This window comes from Dermochelys coriacea, chromosome 1 (genome assembly GCF_009764565.3).
Source record: "Dermochelys coriacea isolate rDerCor1 chromosome 1, rDerCor1.pri.v4, whole genome shotgun sequence".
NCBI classification, from domain to species: Eukaryota; Metazoa; Chordata; order Testudines; family Dermochelyidae; genus Dermochelys; species Dermochelys coriacea.
Window position 1 is genome coordinate 143515115 of NC_050068.2, and position 22104 is coordinate 143537218.

At 36.7% G+C, this 22104-nt stretch overlaps 1 protein-coding gene across 6 annotated transcripts in view; it reads left to right on the top strand.

Annotated features, from left to right (window-relative positions):
• POLA1 (DNA polymerase alpha 1, catalytic subunit) overlaps positions 1–22104 on the top strand; it is a 369765-nt gene that overhangs the window by 184549 nt on the left and 163112 nt on the right. For all 6 annotated transcript variants that reach the window (XM_038370695.2, XM_038370686.2, XM_043505015.1 and 3 more), the window contains exons 32-34: positions 1487–1661; positions 13345–13526; positions 15297–15428. In XM_038370695.2, coding sequence (XP_038226623.1) covers positions 1487–1661; positions 13345–13526; positions 15297–15428 — 489 coding nt within the window. The remainder of the gene's footprint in view (positions 1–1486; positions 1662–13344; positions 13527–15296; positions 15429–22104) is intronic.

The window sequence follows — 22104 nt, forward strand, 5'->3', positions numbered from 1 at the left end:
TACTAAGGGTAATGAACAAGATCAGACAAGACAAAGTCAGAGTTATCGTTATAGTGTTGACCTGACTGAGACCAGCTTGGTACTCTTACTTGCTTCACCTGTGTGTCCAGCTGCCGTTCATGTTCCTGACCATTCCTCATCTCCTTTCACAAGATGAGAGTTGTGTGCTTCATCCCAACATAGTGGCTGTCTGCCTTGGGGCATGGTTCCTCAATGGTTTACAGGGTTAGAATCCTGCTCTACGGAAGTACAACAGGTGTTACTGAATAGTAGAGTACTTTCTACCACAGTGCTTACCCTCACCGTTACGTTTTGGCATACATTAGCTTATGCATGTGAAAAATACACTTTTTTTCATAATGTTCACATGACCTGTGAGTAGTATTCTACAGGTTTAATGCATGCTGCATTTCCCCGAAGAACAGTTTTTTCTTGGAATTCAAGATATTTCTCTACCCTCCCAGCAGCCCCATTTTCAACCTGCATTTTAGCCTCTCATTCCAACATGTTTCAGCCTCTGTTTTCACTTTTTTTTGTTTTTGTTTTAAGAAAGGCTCATTGTGCCCTCTGGAACTCCAGAATGGCAATCTTGACTCGAAGGATTGCAAAGAGTTTCTTAAGGTGCTCAACCCTTTTGGGTTGATCACATTGTGTCTGTTATGCTACTTATCTGTGCCTTGATGTCTGACAGTTTCTTCTCCATTTTTATTCCTGTCTATGTAGAATTTAGCATAAACTTCTTAGCAAAATAGATTGTCTTGCTCTTTTAATTCGTCCTTCCATTCTTCCACTTAGTGTTTTGTCTGTTCGTTGATGATGCACCACTGATTATTTTAGTACATTCATGTAAGGATATGATTTGGTATCTGCATGTTACAATAGATTAATCAAATATAAGGCCAGAAGGGACCTTCTGATCATCTAATCTGACCTCCTGTGTAACACAGGCCATGAATTACTTCTTGTTTGAACATGAGTATATCTTTTTAGAAAAATAATCCAATCTGATTCAAAAATTTTCAGTGATGGAGAATCCACCACAACCATTAGAAAGCTACTCTAATGATTGCTGTAATGTGATAATGCTGATTTACTATAAGGGTGATCCCAAAATGTTTGTCCTTTGCATACTTTTAACTGGGCTGATGGTAACAGTATATTTTCATTGTGCATTTCTCAATTGACAGATGGGACTGTTTACTCTGTCTACTGTTACTGATTTGCACACACACAAGCTGTAATAATAAAAGCTTGATTTATGTTCTTGAATTTACTAGCTAATGCCAGCAACAAACGTGTAACCTCTTTCTTTGGATTTCTTTAATTTGTATTGGATATGTAATAACATAGCGGAAGGAAGGAATCCCCGTACCCTTTTTTAAAAACCTAGTTTTCTAATGCTGAAATGTCTAACCCCAACTCCAATCCACATATGACTGATTGATTTTTTTCTCTTGGTTTGTTTTGTGTATGTCCCCTTTCTTAGGATGGGTCAAATCTGAGTGCCAGCCAGAGAGCATATGCTCCAGAACAGCTGCAAAAACAAGAAAATCTTACTGTTGATATTCAGTACTATCTGTCACAACAGATTCACCCAGTAGTGGCTCGAATCTGTGAGCCTATAGATGGAATTGACTCTGTTCTCATTGCAACATGGTTAGGTAAGTATCTAAAACTCGCTTTATCCAGAGAGCATCAAGAGGCAGAATGAGCGGAATTAATGCACATCATTTCTTAGCAGAAGCACATTAGGGAATATGTTCAGGTCAGTCTGTGTTGGGGAGAGAATAGTTAGGGAATGTCTACACTGCAGCTAGAAACGAACCTCCAAGCCTGGGTAGACAGACTCAGGCTAGCGCGCTAAAAATGTGGGCATTGCTACACACATGGCAGCTTTGGCTAGCCGCCCAAACTCAAACCTAGGGGTTTGGGCAGGCCTGGATTTGGGCAGCTAAAAGAAATTGCTGCCTATGCTGCTGTAGCGTTGGTTAGCTCTGCTTGAATTCGCACAAGGCTGAGTCCCCAGGCTGGGAGGCATGCTCTCAGCTGCAGTGTGGTCACATTCTTCTACTTTGTAGGACCACAGCTCAGCAGTGTGGATTTAGTTGTATGCTTAGTCACATGAGTAGTCCTATTGACTTGAGTGGAGTTACTCGCATGAGTAAGTGCTCATCTGTATGAGTGAGAGTTGTAAAATCTAACTCTGTCTGACACCCTTTAGTTTTTATCCACGTCAGCCCTGTTGTTTCTTCACAAGCTTTTCTTAAGTTGCTAAAACATACTATGCATTTACAGACTCTATGCTCTTTAGCATCTGTCCAGGGAAAAAGAACCTTGTAGCTCTGTTAATATTTTTCATCTCTAATGGCAAGGTAAATCTTTTCAGAAATATGGCAATAAAGACCTTTTTCCTAGGATATAGCAGGCAGGCAGCTCTAATAATCTTATAATGGATCCTTCCTTCCTTGTGTGTCAGGCATGTAGAAAAATCAAGAGACATGATTACTGCTGCAGGTGCACACAGATTCACCTGTTTTCACTCAGCCTAAGAGAGGTGCGGGTGCCTGATCTTTTCTTAAGACAACTTTTTTTCTTTAGGAGATATCGGACAGTAAAACTTTTCCTAACCCACACAGCTTATTTCACACATCAAGTGATCCTCTACAGGCTCCCTATCCATAGGAAAAGTTTAGTGTTTAGTAAGTTACTTGTAAATCTTGTCCAACAAAGGGTTTATTTTCTAACTCTTTTATAGAAAATATGACATGACTATGCATATACATCGTTTTTCATTTTGTTTCCTCCCCGAAGGTAATTAATTGGCCGAGCTGATGGAGGTCTGACATTCAACTTGACAGCATTTCTTTGTCTATCACTGCATATGTAATGGAATAACTTTGGAACACTGCATCCAATCAATAGAGCCCTGCAAATCCTGGGCCCTGCGGATATACGCTTTATATCGGAGGGCCATGTTTGTGGATTGCAGATCAGATGGCTCTACCAATCTATTCTAAAATATGAGGGAGCATAGAGTCTGTAACTGCATAGTATGTTTTAGCAACTTAAGAAAAGCTTGTGAAGAAACAACAGGGCTGACATGGATATTCTAGGCATCATTGGCCATAACCTTATTGATTGGAGAAAATTTGAAAATGGGAGACGTACAAAGCCCCTGCCAGCTGTTTAGCACAGCCACAGCCTCGAGCACCTCTGCAGTTGTCTAGATCAAACTAGTTGATGGCCCCATTAGCACTTTCTAGCATAGCAATGGTCCTATCTCATCTCTGCCCATCCTCCCAATAGAGTTTTACATGTTGACACCCTGAATGATTTATCTCCCAGAAAGAGAGAAGAATAACGTTGGAGGAGTGGGGTGGAGGAAGAATGGGGGGAGAAAGGAATGGGAGCCATGCACACAGCCCCTGGCATGGGGAGAGGGAAGCATGGGGCACAAAGAGCCCCTCGTGAGGGGAAGATTGGGGAGTCCTGGTATCGGGGAAAGAGGAAGGGAGAGGTATGGAGAGCCCCTAGCATGGGGAAGGAATGTGGGAAAGGAGGGATGGGGGGAAGACAGAGCCCCCCTGCATGGGGAAGGGCATAATGAAGGTTTTCTTAGTCCCTGCCATGGGTGGAGAACGTACAACCCTTCTATGGGGGACCCCTGCTCAGGGTTTTGAATATTAGGGGATGCACTGAAGCCTGTTTAGAGGAGATTGGGGATGCTGGTGTGGGGGAAGGGGAATGGAAAGGGGCACAGAACCCCAGGTCAGGAGGTTGGGGGTACCTAATACGGGGCGATAGAGAGCACACAGAGCCTCTGCTGTGGGAAATAAGGGGGACATTAGAGGAATGGGGGTGCACAGAGGGCTATTGATGAGGAGAGGGAAATAGGAGACCCTGGTATGGGAGGAGAGGGAAATGGGAGCACACAGAACCCTCTCGGGGAAGATTGGGAGGAGTTTCAGGAAATCCCTGAAAAGGGGGGATGGGAGGATGTCATGCAAGGAGCTTGTGGGCAGGAATGGGAGGGATGCAAGGATCACTTGATGTGTGCAATAAGCTTGGCCTATGTAAGCTATGAAGCACGCAATCCTTAAGTAAATAGTTATGACCTCCCTTATGAGGAGAGAGAGAGAGATCTGGAGCTCCCTTACCAGGATTAATTCCCTCACTGAAGGGTGCTCTAAAATATCATATGCTCCCTTGGAAGAGGTAGCTTCTTTATCAGATCAGGAAGGAAGACGAAAGCAGCATTTAAAATAGATGTTTTATGCAGGGATCTATGGCTTGGAGGAAGTTGGAACTCTTAATGTTTCGCTAAGAGATATTGGCAAGGCTCTGTCCTCCCATAATAGAATGTTAGAAAGATTAAAAGGAAATTGAATTGGGCCATTTTAACTATTAAAACTAAAAAAACTATTAACTATTTCAAGCTGGTGCTATAGAATCATAGAAACGTAGGACTGGAAGGGACTTCAATAGGTCATCTAGTGCAGTCCTGCCTTGATTGCAGGGGACTGAAGTATTATCTAGACCATCCCCGACAGGTGTCTAACCTGCTCTTAAAAATCCCCGATGATGGAGATTCCACAACCTCCCTAGGCAGTTTATTCCAGTGCTTAACTACCCTTACAGTTAGGAAGTTTTTCCTGATGTTCAACATAAACTGCCCTTGCTGCAATTTAAGCCCATTGTTTCTTGTCCTATCCCCAGACATTAAGGAGAACAACTTTTCTCCCTCCTCCTTGTGACAACGTTTTATATATTCGAAAACTGTTATCCTGTCCCCCTGTCTTCTCTTCTCTAAACTAAACAAACCCAATTTTTTCAATCTTCCCTCGTAGATCATGTCTTCTACACCTTTAATCGTTTTTGTCACTCTTCTCTGGACTCTCTTCAATTTGTCCATGTCCTTCCTGAAATGTGGCGCCCAGAACTGGACACAATACTCCAGTTGATGCCTAATCATCGTGGAGTAGAGTGAAAGTATTACTTCTTGTGTATTGCTTACAACACTCCCTTTGATACATCCCAGAACGATGTTTGGTTTTTTTGCAACAGTGTTACACCGTTGACTCATATTTAGCTTATGATCCACTCTGACCCCCATATCCCTTTCTTCAGTACTCCTTCCTAGGCAATCATTTCCTGTTTTTTATGTGTACAACTGACTGTTTCTTCCTAAGTGGAGTACTTTGCATTTTTCCTTATTGAATTTCATCCTGTTTGCTTCAGACCATTTTGTTTGTCCAGATCATTTTGAATTTTAATTCTATCCTCCAAAGCACTTGCACCCCTCCCAAGCCCATCGTCCACAAACTTTATAAGTGTACTCTCTATGCCATTATTTAAATCATTGATGAAGATTCTTCACATAACGCAGTCAACCTATGGAACTCTTTGCCAGAGGATGTTGTGAAGTCCAAGACTATAACAGGGTTTTAAAAAAAGAACTAGATAGATTCATGGAGTATAGGTCCATCAATGGCTATTAGCCAGGATTGGCAGAGGTTGTGTCCCAAGTCTCTGTTTGCCAGAAACTGGGAATGGGTGACAGGAGATGGATCACTTGATGATTTACTTGTTCTGTTCATTCCCACTGGGGCACATGGAATTGGCCACCATTGGAAGACGGGATAATGGGCTAGATGGACCTTTGGTCTGACCCAGTATGGCCATGTTCATATTCTTATATTGAACAGAATCAGTCTCAGAACTGATTCCTATAGGATCCCACTTGATATGCCCTTCCAGCTTGACACTGAACCACTGATGATTACTTTCTGGGAATGGTTTTCCAACCAGTTATGTACCCACCTTATGGTAGTTGCATCTAGGTTGTGTTTCCTTAGTTTGTTTATGAGAAGGTCATGCAAGACAGTATCAAAAGCCTTACTAAAGTCAAGATATACCACATCTACTGCTTCACCCTTATCCACAAGACTTGTTACCCTGTGAAAGAGAACTGTTTGGTTGGTTTGACATTATTTGTTCTTGACAAGTCCAGGTGTTTGAAGTTAAGTTGACTGGTCTGTAATTCCTGGGTTGTCCTTATTTCTCTTTTTATGGATTGGCACTATGTTTTTCCCTTTTCTCATCCCCTGGAATCTTTCCCATCTTCCATGACTTTTCAAAGATAATCGCTAATAAATCACTAATCGTTATGTCTGTATCCAGTGGAGTGCTAACTTGCAAGAATGCCAACTTTGTATATGAGTTTCAGAACAATCAAAAGAAAAGTCAGACCCTACTGTTCAGAGGCAGTGGACGTTTTGGTAATGGCCTAGATAGAGGAGTTGAAGATTTAACCTTGTATAATCCTGAGGCAAAGAAAGATAAGAGAGATTCCTGAGTTATATCCATTTGTTTTCAAAAGCCAAAAAAATTCTTCAGAAGATATGCTAGCCTAATAGCTATAGGACCAGGTTTTCAAAAGTGTTCAGTACCCACAATTGGGGTTCTAAAGAGCTTAGTTTCCATTTAGGCACTCCGAAATGTAATGGCTAGATTTTAAAAACTGTACAACGCTCAGTAGAGTCTATTGTTTTCAAATGCATAAACTGCATATTGTAGCACAATTCAAGATGGAAATTTTTTGGTATATAATATTTCTACAGCAGAGATTTTTTTTTTTTTAAAGCATCTGTAGCTCTGCTCGGTGGAAAAACCCAAATGCATCTGATGAAGTGAGCTGTAGCTCACGAAAGCTTATGCTCCAATAAATTTGTTAGTCTCTAAGGTGCCACAAGTACTCCTTTTCTTTCTGCCAGACTGATCATCCATATACCTATTGCAGTATCTTGTAAAATTAACAACCAAATACGTTCAGTTTGATATCTCCATGCCTCTGAAGTTTCCTTATTTTGGCAGCATTTTATCAGGTATTTTCTCACGCATGTAAACTGTATTGGGTGGTAGAAGCCAAGTCTTTTTTCCAAAGACCCACATTAAAAATAAAAATATTATTTTCACATAGTTGATCAGAGTTCTTTCATAAATCTTTGAGTGATCTAGAATCATTCCAGGCTCGAATTAGTTATTTTGGGATCTTTCTGCAATACTGGGGGTGGTCTACATACATTTGTCTCTGAATGCATCAGAAATTTTATTTTTATAGTGGCTAGAATGTCTTATTCAGCCTCATCAGGTAACCAAACAAATCATTTGACTCTCTAATGGGTTCTTGTTTTTACTTAGGCTATGTCTACACCAGGCAGCTGTGCTGCTGTAGTTAAACACTTATTACAGTGACAGAAGCTGTAAGTAAATCCACCTCTCTGAGAGGTGGTAACTAGGTTTATGGAACAATTTGTCTGTTGACCTAGTAATGTCTACCCTGGAGCTTCGGTTGGCTTAACTAAATCAGAGGGTGTGAAATTTTTCACAGCACAGAGCAATGTAGCTAAACTGACCTAAATTTGTAGTATAGAACGTGTCTTAGTCTCTGTTACACAGGAAATCCTGGCTTTCTCTTTCCTTGCAGTGGGTCCAAGAACATTTCTTGCTTTCTGAAGAAACCCTCCGTTCTGGATAATTTTAGGAAAATATTGTGTCTGATGGATTAAACTTTGCTTATCTTTTCAAACAGTTGGATATGAATTGAGCCACTGTAGTGAGAAATGTCCTGTGAACCAGATGTCTTTGCAGAGCAAGCAATCAAAGAGCATGAAACATCTTCAGATCTCCTATTTAACAGAATTGGGTCATTCTCCATTTAGTGAATGCTGCAGTGATGGCTCACCTTACTAGTAATGGCAGATGAAGTGTAGCCCTGCCCAGGGAAACATTGCTTATCTTGGAATGAGCAGAAAAGATTTTCTGTGATGATAAAGCACTCCACATACTGTGCTGGTGATTTCAGCCTCAGAGCAGACTAGTTCAGCCACTCTATTTTAAATTCTGGAGAATAGAACTTCAGTCCACAAGTATTACACCAGATTTGCAGAGTGTAGATAACTCTAAATAACAGATTTATTTGCTTATAAATTCCATCTGTAAATTCTCTATCTTTGGACTTGGGATGGGGAGAAGAGGAATCTGACTAGTGTTAGGGATTTATAGATTTACTGTTCCTGAAAATCACAGCAAACTCTACATGTTCCTTCCTTTTTCCTTTCGTTATTACAAAGGTCCTGAGAAAATATGAGTGACCAAATGAAACTGATTCCCACAGCCCCAGTGTGGCTCTGAATAAATTGGTTTACAGACCTGACCCTATTGTCCATCACCCAGTTCTATTAAATCCTCACAGAAGCAACCTATTATCTCTCTAGCACCCATCTCAGCAGCCTGTCCAAAAGGGTTATGATTTGTAGTACCTTGATTCTGAAGTGCCATGCAATGTCAATATCCTTCTTGAGTGATAGAACATTCTCCAGAAGACAATGAGTTTCTCCTTTTTGGTGTGAACTATCTGACTTCTTTAACTTTCTCCAATGTAACCTAGAGCAAGATCTGTCTCAGGTACCGTTTTCAAAAGGTCAACATTCTCAAATTTATGTCTGTCCTAGGATCTACTGCATTTTTCTCTCTCATCCCTTAGTAAGGTGTGTTCTAAAAGCAGCCAAGCAACTGAGACACAAATTTTGTGGCGTTCACTCCTCCTTTGAAGCCTGTGCGAATTACTGAAGCTGTTTGCTACATAAAAGGGAATTTTCCCCATATCTGTATAACTGATTTCCATGAGAAATTCCCGTGGTCCATAGGCTTATGCAGATACTGGTGTTCTTTATTTGACATGCAAGCAGTTTTGCAACATTTTAATTTTAGGAAAGTTACTCTTCTAGTTCCTGTTTAGTTTAGTCATGGTGACTGCTTTTTTCAGGAGATTGCTTTTTCTTCTGGTAATCTCTGCCTTTCTTCTTTGTTCTGAGGAGAACCCATTTGTATGGGCTACCAAATGTAATTTTCTGGTAGGACAAAGTTCAAAAAATGTTGTATGGGGAATTACCAAAGCAACTGCCTTTTAAATTATTTATTTTACAGCTCCCCAAATTGTGCTACTCTCTTCACTATACGTTTAAATTGTACGTGGTTCGTGCCCCCAGAGAATTAAGTCTATTTTGTCATATTATACAATGAAGGGAAACCAGATCTGTGGGTTGGAATAGGAGGGAGAGGAAAGACAAAGCAATATGATTATATTTCCTAACCACCACATCCATGAATTGATCAGTTTTAGTTTTAATAAATCTTGGTTATTCAAGATTTATTTAGAAAAAAAATAACAAAACTGCTCAACTGTGCTATTCACATACTTTGCTGAGCAACCTTGTATTCCACAATTTCTTAACTGTGGAAATCGGTTAAAGTGTGTGAGTTAACAGCCCCTTATTTAAATCTCTGGGTGCTGTGAAATTGGTATCAACTGTATAATTCCCTTGGGCGTTATTGACTGTCAGAATTTGTTAACAAGGTGCAGGCCTTTGCTTGAAGGGTGATTTAGGGGAGACCATGAGGGTTCTTTTTTGGAGAGCTAGCGTGTGGTCTCTTTGGGTTTTTTTAATTACAAACATTTACTTAGTGTGTGATAAGTACAATTAAAAAACCCCCAGAAAATAAAGCATTATTGTTTGAGAATAGTCCTGCTCCGGCATGGAAATGGACTAGATGACTGAATTGATGTGTTCTATCTCTAGCTGCTATTTCTATAAACCTTTGTTTATAGTAGTAATGCTTACATTTTCATTTTTTTCTTTACCAGATCAAAGTTTAATAACTCCAGTGTTTTGATTATATATAGGTCTTCAATTTAGGCTGTCTATTCAGTCAAACAAATTATTTAAATTAGAAGTATGTTAAGATCCCATTATCTAAATTTAGGCAACATTGGTAAGGTTATTTGGGCATTTGTATAATAGAGCGTTATTGGCAAAGAAGTCTCCAGGTAGAGGAATTCTTTGCAGTGCATGATATTGAGGGTTTAGATAATCAGAATCTTTCTGTACTTTCAGTATGTATAGAGCTGGCTGCTGAAGTATATTTCCACTTATGTGACGTGATTCTAAAAGAAATTCACACCCTTAGTCTCTAGGTGGCAGCACCAGATACTATTTTCCTTTTCTTTCACAAAACCTCTGATGAGCAAAGGTATAAATATATAAACTTTTCTGTTTGCATAGCTTCCAAAAAAGGCTGATTTTTTTAAGACTAATCTCAATTTTTTTAAAGATAATATTAATTTTAGGTCATCTACAGACATCAGTAAATCTGTTGCTTGAAAAACTGACACTCCTTTTGACTTCTGCTTTGTTTATGCTCACCACTAGAGTGAAACCACTAGAGGAAAACGCTGCAACAACTCCTCCCCCCACCCCACTTCCCAAAAAAGTCACCTGCAAAAGTTTTAACTTCAAATTATTTTAGTAACCAAACCAAAATAGTATAAACATTGGTCATTCATTTAATATTTTAAAACAACAATTAAAACTTCAGTGGCAACATATAGACCTTTCTTTTCTTGTATATTTCTGTCATACAAAGGTAAATCTCTTTGGTTTATCGTCACCATTACTTACTTTCTGAAGGATTTTTTTTTTCCATCATGAATGCATCCTCCCTATTTTTTAAGGCTGACCTATAGGCCAGAGCCTTTAGTGATAGTAAAGTGTTCAGTATGAAACTAAACCTGAAATAATTAGCAAGCCCATATGACTTTGTCAATGTCATGGAAAGATAAGAGTCAAAAGCGGACGTTTATTGCTGATAACTCTTGAGGCCTTCTTTTTAAAAAATGTATTACAAAGGGAAGAGAAGCAGTTTTTCCATTCTTTAAATATTCCATGCTGTGATTTTGTTTACCAAAATAGGGCATTCTGCCTTGCTGTGGAGGATGCAACTTGGTATTCTGAAATGGATTAAGTAACCAAGAAACAATCCATGAAAGGAAATAATAGATAATATAGGACCCAATTCAGCAAGAAAATAAATTAATATAGGCATGTTTTTTTAAGCACCTGATGAGTCCCATTGATTTCAGTGAGACTATTTACATGGGTTAAGTAAGGTATACTGTGCTGAATCGTCACCATGATTCTTCTGTTTTCCCCAATCAAAATAGCTAGTCAAATGATAAAAATAAGTGTTTCTAATTTTTTTTCAAAAGTAGATTACCTATTTGTTTGATCATGTGTCTCTACCTACCCCGTCTCACCATTTTTGACAACCTGAACATTGGAAAATCAGAGTTTTACTAAAGTCTGTGGACTTCCTCAGAATGGGCAAAGTATGATATCCCTTTCTTAATTTTTATGTAGAGATAGGGATTATCTGAATGTAGTGGAATATTCTGAGAAAGAATTAAAGATACATTCGCAGTTGGAATTTGCTGCTATTTCTATATTAAAGTAGCCATCACTACCTTTTACTCCATTTCTACATTTTCAGGAAAGAGTGTGTGATCATATTGTACATATGTCCTTGCATTCGTTATTGTCTTAGACCTCAGATAACCCACCTTTTGTTTTTTCCTTCTGAGAATCTGATGTATAAAGAAAATGTTGAAGAGGAGGAGAGAAATTGTAAATAAAACTTTTATCTACCACTTGTCTTGCAGAACAATTGTCTTTTTCAAAAAGTACAGATGAGCTTATTTAAAAAAAAAATGCTCTCTCTCTTAAGGGACCCTGTATCCCATGAAGTGTGCGACAGTTGCTAATAGAAATATTCTCTTTAATTTCTATTTAATGACTTGTAAAAATCTATACTAAGTTTAAAAATCTAATTTGGTATGATGTTAGCCTTTATTCATGTTTACCTTTTGTGTTTTAAAAAAAGAAAAAAAAAGGAAATTCTTAAAACGCTGACCTGGGAAAAGTTTTTAATTGAAATTAAATAGTTAAACTGGTATTTTGTTTGCAATACACTTTCTTTTGCTTAAATATGACCTATTTATTAGCTATAAAAATAGTGCAATGATTAAAAAAATTAGTTGTTAGAATATTTTTATTTTGTGATCAATTTAAATGGTGTTATACATACAAGTTTAATTGAATTGAATGTTGTGCCCAAGGTGTGTTCTTTAGGTCTATGAATATTGTTTCTTTGCACTTGGTAAGACAAAGATTTCAATCTTATAAAGAAGTGGAAAAGGATGAGCATCCAGCTCCAACTTCCCTAAAATTATTGCTAAATTGTCGCATTTCACACTTACTTAAATAATGAGATGACACATTTTACTTACTTTGCTTAATTTTCTTAAACTTTCAGTTTATTCTGAAAATGTTCCTTTCTAGAAATGTTTTATAAGACCTTTTTCTTTTATAATAAAGTACGCCATTATTCCTGAACATTTTGTCATATGTCTGTATTAGAATATAAATTTTGATGGACATTTATCTAGATTGTCTTTACCTGGGTTAAAAATAAATTGCAGATCAAGTAACTAGTCCTTTTTTTTTTTTTTTTTTTTTAAAGCGGCGGTTAAACACACTGCTAAAAACATGTCAAGAAATGTGAAATTTACCAGCTTTACTTTGACCCTCAGATAACTAGGAAAAATGAACTTTGTGCTTGTGTTGTTTTTTTTCTTTTTATTGAGTCAATATTTTTAGGATCTTTTTATGTGTGTGTGTGTGTGTGTATATAATGTGTGTGTGTGTGTGTGTGTGTGTGTGTGTGTGTGTATGTATGTATGTATGTATGTATGTATGTATATTTGTTTAAATTCTTGGGTTCTGGAAACCAAAAATAAAACATTTGTCTCCAACACTGCCTTTTTAAATGCTGCTCCTGAATTTTAACCACTACATTAGATTGAAACCTACATGCTGTTAACCACTGAGCCAAAATGAAATCAACCACTGCATTGAAATCAGAGTTGGCAGTTGTATACGGACTTGAAGGAGTTGGTAATAGCAGTGCACCCGTGTTTCTTTAATGGGGTTTTTATTCTCTATTTTCAGTTTTAATGGTCCCATTTTGATTTAAAGACGGTTTCTTAATAACGATGCACATTTTATTGAAATATTTTCAATGTAACTTAAAAAGAAAATAACAATAAAATCATCCGCTAGGAATGGTTTCCTCAGAAACAAAATGTTCTGTTGCATACTCCCATGATGGATAATGCAGTGTGCTGCTTTTATTTATAAAGCAATCTTGTATAAAAAGATAAGTGATTTCTTCGTGTTACATGAGCCTTATCTTAGGTTAAACATTGTGAAATGTATTTATATTTTTTAAAGCAATCTTCTCCTGAGGATAGTTTTTTTTTTTTTTTTTTATTTTCTTAATTTACATTTTTGTGACCCATTTTGAAGCTGTTGTACCAAATCTAAGGGAAAAAACTGACCTAGCTGAATTGCTTACTTTGGTCTTGGAATTCTTATTTCTCATTAATAGGACTGGATCCATCCCAGTTCAAAGTCCATCACCATTACCATAAAGATGAGGAGAATGATGCCTTGCTTGGTGGCCCAGCTCAGCTCACTGATGAGGAGAAATATAGGGATTGTGAAAGATTCAAGTTTTCCTGTCCGAGCTGTGGAACAGAGAACATTTATGACAATGTCTTTGACGGTTCGGTTAGTTTTTGATTTTTTTTGTTTCCATAGTTAGGTTTGGGGGGAAAAAAGGCTTCCAGTAGAAAAAGGGGCTTTTCAAACACGGTTCATTGGAATTTGGACCGGGGAAAGACACTGTTTTGATTCTCTTGTTGATACCTTTGGATCAGAGATTATGTCAATGCTCAATCCTATTCCATTCACACATTTCAGCATTGCATATTGTACTCTGGAAGTATTTGTCAGATTAATGAAGCCAAATGGTGTATCTGCTTTGGTTTACAAATAGAAGTTAGTGTAATTATTTTATATTTAATATTTATCTTAACTTTGTAACTTGCAATTTTCTATTTAATGAAGCCTGCTTGTAGCAATAACATTTTCTTATCCTTAATCATATTAATTGGAACATAGTGTTTTTAAAAATCAGTGTTTTTCTTTTTACATCCCACTTCCCTTCTTGACAGAAAGGTACTTCTGGGCTATCTTTCTTGCTGTCTTTGTATATCAGACATAAAAAGTCATAGGGGATGCATTCCTGTCAAGAAGTGCTGCCAAAAATGTATCTCTGACCTTGGCTCAGAACTTGAAAGAGGGCCAGATATTTAACTCTGCTGTGATGTTATGCATGGACTAGTCATTGGCAAATTAGCAGGCTGCAGAGTAATGAAAACCTTGAAAGTTAAAGCAAATATATCCTTTATCTAAATTAAAAGTAATTATTTTAAGTTAATTTGGACAAACAGCAGATGTTTCACATTTTTTTGAATCAAAATAAAGCAGTCATTGGAAGCAAGCAAGAGGAAAAAACAGACACAGATCAGCAATGCTTTGTAAATCCTTGACTTTTGCTTCATTATAGCTGTAAATACGATAGTTAATTGCATGGAGGCTTGACGACTTGCAGATGGGCTAACTGTAGAAGAGCTTATGTCAAGCTCTAAAATCTCTTACACCTGGAATTGCTTAGTGTTGTGGGTGAGGTTTTAGCCAGATCGGCTCAGAAAAGCCTGGACTTTAAATATTAATAGGAAAAAAATCCCTCACAAACTGTTATAATCATACAACCATATAGGGTGTTCCTTTACAATGAAAATTTCAATAACTTAATTTTAGCTATTTACAATCAGTCTTTAGAGTCTGAAAACTCAATTTCACATGTGTGAAGATATGCAAAATGTTCCAACTGACAATTTAATCAAATGTACAGTCTATAATTTTAATGGATAAGATGGTATAAACCTTTATTATTATTCTTGGTACTTTTAAAATTATTAAATGAGCCAAAATTATTAAATGAAACAAAAAAGATAGCTTAATTATGTACACTCTTGTAGCACATCTTCACATCTGATGCTTATAAGAATGATTCCAAGACTATGGTCAATAGTCTTGAGAAGGATGTTGGTGTCCTTGATAAAAGTGATAAGCCTGTCTTTTTCAGGGGAATTGATTTTATTATAGATTTCACTAGTTTATTTTTATTCAACATCATTAGTTGAATGATAGTCTGAAGCAGGTGATTTGTTAAGTTCCCCAAATGACCTTTGTTTAAGAGAAGAGTGAGAAGACTGTACATCCTAGTGGAGAAGAATCTTTAGGGATGGAGAAGCCAATTGTCATGGGGTGGGAGGAAGGAAGACCTCTGCCGGGGATTAAATTGAAGAAGGGTTTTACAATATTTTGCCTCTTTATGCATTACTAGCGTATGTGTGTATACTATATATGCACTCCTGTGTGATAACTTTATAGTGGTTTTGTGATTGTAGTCAACATTATTTTAATCTGCAGGGAAAGCTTATGGAACCCAGCTTGCAACAGTGCAGTAAGAAAGAATGTGATGAGTCTCCTTTCCACTATGTGATTCAAATGAACAACAAACTACTCTTGGATATTAGACGTTACCTAAAAAGCTACTATAATGTAAGTATCCAAAAAGTATTCTTTACAAAGTTAAATTAATCATCAGTTCTCTACTGGGTACTCAGTTTTTCTTGGGGGTGACAAAGTATTCATTTTGTGCAATACTGGTTACTGTGCTTTGTAATAGCTGAAAAAACGTTTTTTCCCCCCATAATGAATGTGATTTTTATTTTCATTAAAATAGATTGATGGATGTTAAATCCTAATTTAAAATACTTCTTATTTCTAAAAGAAATGTTAACATTCCCTCGTCTAATGGATATGATTATAGAATCATAGAATATCAGGGTTGGAAGGGACCTCGGGAGGTCATCTAGTCCAACCCCCTACTCAAAGCAGGACCAATCCCCAACTAAATCATCCCAGCCAGGGCTTTGTCAAGCCTGACCTTAAAAACCTCTAAGGAAGGAGATTCCACCACCTCCCTAGGTAACGCATTCCAGTCAATTTGAACATGCAAATATCAACTTTTCTTTTACACTAAATCTGGTTCAAGATGCATTATTTAATGAACAGCCCATTAATTTGAGAAAACAGGCCTTGTCCACGAATAATGATCTGAAGGGTGACGGAGAATAACTTCTTACCAGCTCTGTGGGTTATGAAGGTTTCTTTCTGGCTTACAAGATTTTTAGAACCACTTTGATACAATTTTTTTAATCAAATTATGTTGAAACCAGACACAAGCATAAAGGTTTTGGCATTTTTGGCATTATACAGCCTCTTCCAAGCAGGATGAAGAAGGTTGTTTAATAGCAAAATGTTACTGCTTGTTCTTGATATATCCATGTGTGATTCAAAAATGTAAATAAAAGATATCCTATGTATTACAGTGCTCTGTGACTCTTATAAACTGGACACAACCACTTCTTGGGTATTAAAGTATTCAGATGTCATGGGACTAATTCAGTCACTTTTATAGTGTACAGACAAACTTAAGTATGACTCTATATATACAATGAAAATGTGTATCTACTGAAATGAGTTCATTTTCTTTTTTAATTGCAACATAAATCATAACTAGATCCTGGGGCAGAATTATGGTGAGATGGGTTGGGAATGTTTCTGTGAAATGGTAAAGGATATTAGTGATTTATAGTAGTCACTGTGAGAACTTCAGATGCTCAGCGCTTCTGAAAATAAGGCCTTAGGTGTCTAAAGCTGAGTAACCAAAATTAGACTCCGTTTTTGAAAATTTAGTCTCTTGAATGGCTTACCAAATTGATGATTCCTTTGGCTGAATATTACAAAACATTTTCAGGGAAGTACAGTAGTAATAATTTGTTCTAATGGCTCCAGTTTATGTTTGTGTTCTAATAGCTCTCACTTGTGTATTGATTTTTCCTCTGTATTAGTTCTTAACATGTTATTAAGTAAATGTTTCCATACTTATCACATTGTCAGTGGAAAAAAATTCTCAATTCCTTTAAGAAATTCTTTTGAAAAAAGGTGGCTTCCTTTATATTTATTTGTAGTATTTGATGGCCCTATTTTCATAGAGCCAAACAGTTCTTTACCATGTTTAAAGTTAATTAGAAGTGTGAATATGAGAGTTGAAGGCATTGGCAGATGGTTTGAATAGGTAACACCATACCGAACGTATGGATTTGAGACCTCATATTTATAGATATGCTATTCATTTAACCTTAGCCTAGCAGAAACTTCCTTTCAAAGTTCATCTGTTTCCAAAATGGACATTCAAATAACATAATTATTGTAACGTAATGAAATTTGTTTTATTAAGGCAATATATCAAAGCATGTAGCTTTAGTATCAAAGTTGCTTATCTGCTAAACTTTTCTAGATTTGATGCATTTTAATTATTATAATTATTTAACAAGTGCTAAGCACATTTCTAGCACTTAATATGCAAGAAAACGTTACATGCACAGGATGTACAATACTGAGGACACTGAAAGAGACAAATTATGTTCAAGTTAAGGGGAAAGAGTTAGTATTACTCTATGCTCTCTGCCCATATCAATAAAGTTTTGCTGTAGGTTTGTTCCACATCATTATGAAATCAAGTTATAAATCAGAATGCAAAGTGCCATTGTTTGAATGCTGCCAAACGATTATACAGGTTCATTGCATTCTAATTTTTTAAATATCCTTTTTCATGGTCCATAGAAATTGTGATTGAATATAACTAATGAGCTCCTTCATGTGGAAGTTATAGAAGTGTAACAGGGATTTCCCTGAACTTTGATACATTTTAATAGGAATATATTGAGAATTGAGCTTTAGACCAGTTGATCAAATTATTTGTACAGCATTTTGAAGGTAAAAAAGCTGGATAAATGCCAAGTATCATTATTAGTCTCAAGAAGAGTGAGATTACTGTGCTGCCAGATCTTATTTCCAAATAGAATAATATTTTTAGTTTGTAAAAAGGAGATTTCTTTGAGTTGGACAGGAAACCTTTATTGTATCCCAGTAACAACTGGAGAGGCAGGTGCTCTGTGAGCTTCATATCTCTTTTATCCAGTACTTCTAATAGCTGTGTAACAGTTGGAGTTGAACATTTTCAAATGGGATGTTTGGGCTAAGGGAAACGTATAATCTTATAAACTATAATGACATACATTCTGAGTAAAACTTTGGATGAAACTTTGAGACTTGGGTGTAGCGCATAGTTGTTGGAATGGCTGCACCCTTCAGTTGTGGAGGAAGAGAGGTAAAAATTTAATATAGAAAAACAAATTGTTTTAGTTCACGTTTGTATGACAGATGTTACTATTGTTTCTATAGGGATAAAATTATACCTAAAACAGAAATATATCTATCTAAAAATGTAGTATTTTTTTTTAACCTTGAAAATATAGTAAACTACATTTTATGAAGGTAACAGTGCCTAGATTCTGATGATTTCTTAACGCCTGTTCCAAAGCCCATTGGAAACAATGGGAGTTTTTCCATTGAGTTCAATGGGCTTTGAATCGGGCCCTTAAGGATTTCAGACTACTCCTCCCTCATTCCTTATTCTGTTTAAGTGCCTTAAAAAGTCCAGCCTTGTAAATTTATCATGAAAATTTATCAGGTTAGGTACAAAATCAGTTTGTCATGGTGCTGATAAAAATAAAATGATATTTTCCTTGTAAAAGACAAAACAAAAACAAAAAACAAATAATTACACCATGGAAGTGGTCAAGTAGAACTGTGCAAGCCTGCTATAATTCCTACTGTTTTAACACATGCATTCATCTTTTTGTAATATACATTTCTTTGTTGCTAAAACCAGCCTGTTTCCATTTGAACACTGAAATATTGTTTAGCTACCACAAACCGCATTTAGCATTATTCCAGTAGTTAATTCCTTAATATTAAATAACATACAGCCTTGATCTTAATTATTCATTTGTAACTGCAAATATAGTAAACCAAGATGACATCCAAAGATTTTAGTTTCTTTCCAGAGCTGCATTATTCTTTTGAAAGAATGATCTCAGGTTTTTTAAATTCTGCTGCAGAAAAGCAAATAGAGAAATAGCTAATCTAAATTGGGAAATGAAGAGGGCTTTTTTAAGCATGAAAATTTCATCATCTTGTCAGCTGGCAGAATGCCTGCTGTGTGGATTCACAAAGGCTAAGAATTACACTTTCATGAAATTTTCCTCACTAACTGCCCTGGTTAATTTGAAAGATAACCCACTGTTTTAATTCATTCCTCAGTTGGGCGGTGCAGGTTTTATTTTTGATCTGACAAACCATTTGTGTTAATCGTTTTGGCCCTCTACTAGACACTCTTGGGATTGTGCTTTTACAATAAACGTGTCTGTGATAGCTCTTTAGTCTATTATACTTACAATAGATCCATAGAACTGGTAATTAATTCTGTACTGCTTTGGAAGTGGGAAGAATAGGTGTAGCTCTGTCAAGTGCTGCTGGGAAGTTTGTTTAGCTGGTTCATTTTTGAAGTGTTACCCTCAGCCATCAATGAAAATTCCATGCCGGAGAGAGGCTAGGACAGAAATCCATGACCATAAATGAGTAAACAAACCCAACTTTTACCTTGAAGAGTAGAGTCACTTAATTTATGGTATCTGCCTCTAATTCTTATGTTGAGAAAGTATAACAGAAACTTCCCATTTAAATATTTGTCTATAATGTGGGGACACATTATAGAAAGAGTTTGGGGAATAAAGGTTAGCTATTCTATTGCCTTTAATAGGCACATCCCAATCTATAACCATAAGAAAATTGGAGAATCTAACACTTGGCACCACTAAATACCTTCCTCATATTTCCTTTGGTTATTAAGAGAAGAAATGGATTACCAATTTAATATTCACAAATTGAAGCTAAAAACAGAGTACATTACACTTGCCATCTGACTGATAGCAAAGTTCACCTTGCATTGAGTGGGTTGTTGATGAAGAACTATTACCACACAATTACCTGTTCTTTTAATGTGCACCTGTGGTGCATCAGCAGCATGTCTGTAGTTAAGGGATAGGTTTAAATATAAGGAAGGCTCAAGTTTCTCAAGTTTATTTCTCATTAGTTCACAATTATCAACCTGTTTTGACTTATGCATCTTTGTTTTATGTATAGCATTTATTTAAAAAAATGCAACTAGCCTTAAAATAAGGTGTAACAAAATGTCTTTATTTCACAGCCCTTGTCCACAGAACCACTATACCCCACAGATGGAAGTGAGTTTGAAGGCTATTGAACACTGCTAAATAACTTTGTGCTGTTCTGCTGTGAAAATTCAGTGTTCAATAGCCCTCAAAATTTCTCATTTCTTACCTGTGATGGGGTGGTCTGCTGCTGGCACATTAGGTCTCAGTATAAAGCATATAGGTACCCTAGTTGAAGCTCTCTTGAATTATTTTAGTTCTTGTGTATATCTTGTTTTTTGCATTAATATTTAGCACATTTAGAAAGGTGAACTTTTTTAAAATATGCCATAAGAAGTTATAAAAAGCATGTAAATATTGAGATTTCAATACATATCCACATAACAATACAAAGATAACAGGTCTGGTTCTGAACCTGGAATCTCCCACACTGCAATCAAATGCATTGCCAACAAGCTACAGGTGGACACCATGTGAACAGGTAAACATATGATTGTAAGGAATGTGATGACTGTACTGTAATCATGTTCTCCCAAGATTAATCTGTTGTAAGCTTTTTGGTACTAGTAACTTTAGGGTGTTTAAGCATTTAATAATGAGTAAATAAGACCAAAACACAGGAGAAATTAAGAGGTCATTTGAGGAAGGTGTTAGTCAACTATTATGAGACGCTGCTATCCAAGCATGAGTATTGACTATTATGGGAAATACGTTATCTACTATATATACATGGATTTGTGAGGCTTTTGTAGAGTTTGGAATTACATCATTGTAGTCTCACTTTATTAATCAAACATGATGGTGATGTTTTCATAATAGGGGAAGCTTCCAAGTGAAGGCAGAGCTGAAAACAATTGCAATGCAAAGGAAAGGTAAAAGAGTAACGTTGATTCTGTTAGTGGTTCCAAAGGGCCTAAGAATGAATGAAAAGAAAATCTCCCATCAAATTCTCAAGATTTCCTTTGGTTTTTAGTTGGTTTGCCCAATAGCATCTCCACTGTCTTTTCTTCATTGAGACTGACAGCTAATTTCAGCCAGAACCCTATTTTGACTAACCACTAGGAAATAGGAGATTTACTGTTCAATGAGGAAACAATAATCAAAATACTGATAGTATTGTAGGCCAAACAATCTTAGTCTTCCCTAGAAGCTCATATGTACACTCAACTGGAGATAGGATGAGACCCTTTGGAAAACCATATGCAAGGGCTCTTTGGAATGATAAGCAGTTATTCATCACATATTTCGTTGAGATTGGGTGAAATTCAGCTTAGAAAATATGGTATGTTTATCCTTTTCTACCTGCACTGTGTAAGAATGTGCATAATTTTAACTGGGCCATTATTGACCCACTGTTCCAATGACTGGACAGAATTGTCTTTCCGAGTGTTATGGAAGTAGTGAAGTCCACTTCTGAGTGCATACTATTGAAACTAGTCCATTAACAGAAACGGTGAGATGCCTTGGCCTGGAGGTCATGATAACTATGACAAAGTGGTGCAGGTGCGATAAGAGAGGACAATCATAGCCTCATTCTAGACTTGACTGTTTCCAAGGCAATTTCAATAGCCAATCAGGAACCAATAATGGAATTCAGATTTTTATATTCATGTAATTCTCTCTTTTAGCAGTAATTGTTGAAATATCTATTTACATCTGTCTCGGCTTAGGCTTTTTGCTATCCGCCATTCAAATTTTTAATGTAATTTTGGATAGAAAAGGACCTCTAATGTGTAAGACACTTGAGATATGACAAGAAATATGAGTCCAATGATTAGTTAAATTTGGGTATGTCTAAAATTTATGAAACAAAGTTGCCAATTCTAACTGTAATTTTGATAGATATACTTGCACTTCTGACTCAAAGCAAATAATGCTCTTTACAGTGAATTATCAAACAATCAAATACATCTATGCTACTAATTTAAAGCTCTTACTTTTGGAGGCCATTTTAATCATCTTGCTGGAAGATCATCCAAAATGTAGTCCATTGACCTTGAACTTCTTACCTTACATATGTCAGAAGATCCAAAAAGTCTCTAGAGTAGAAGAGGTCACACTTCCACCAGATGTGACTTCCCTTCCCACCTTGC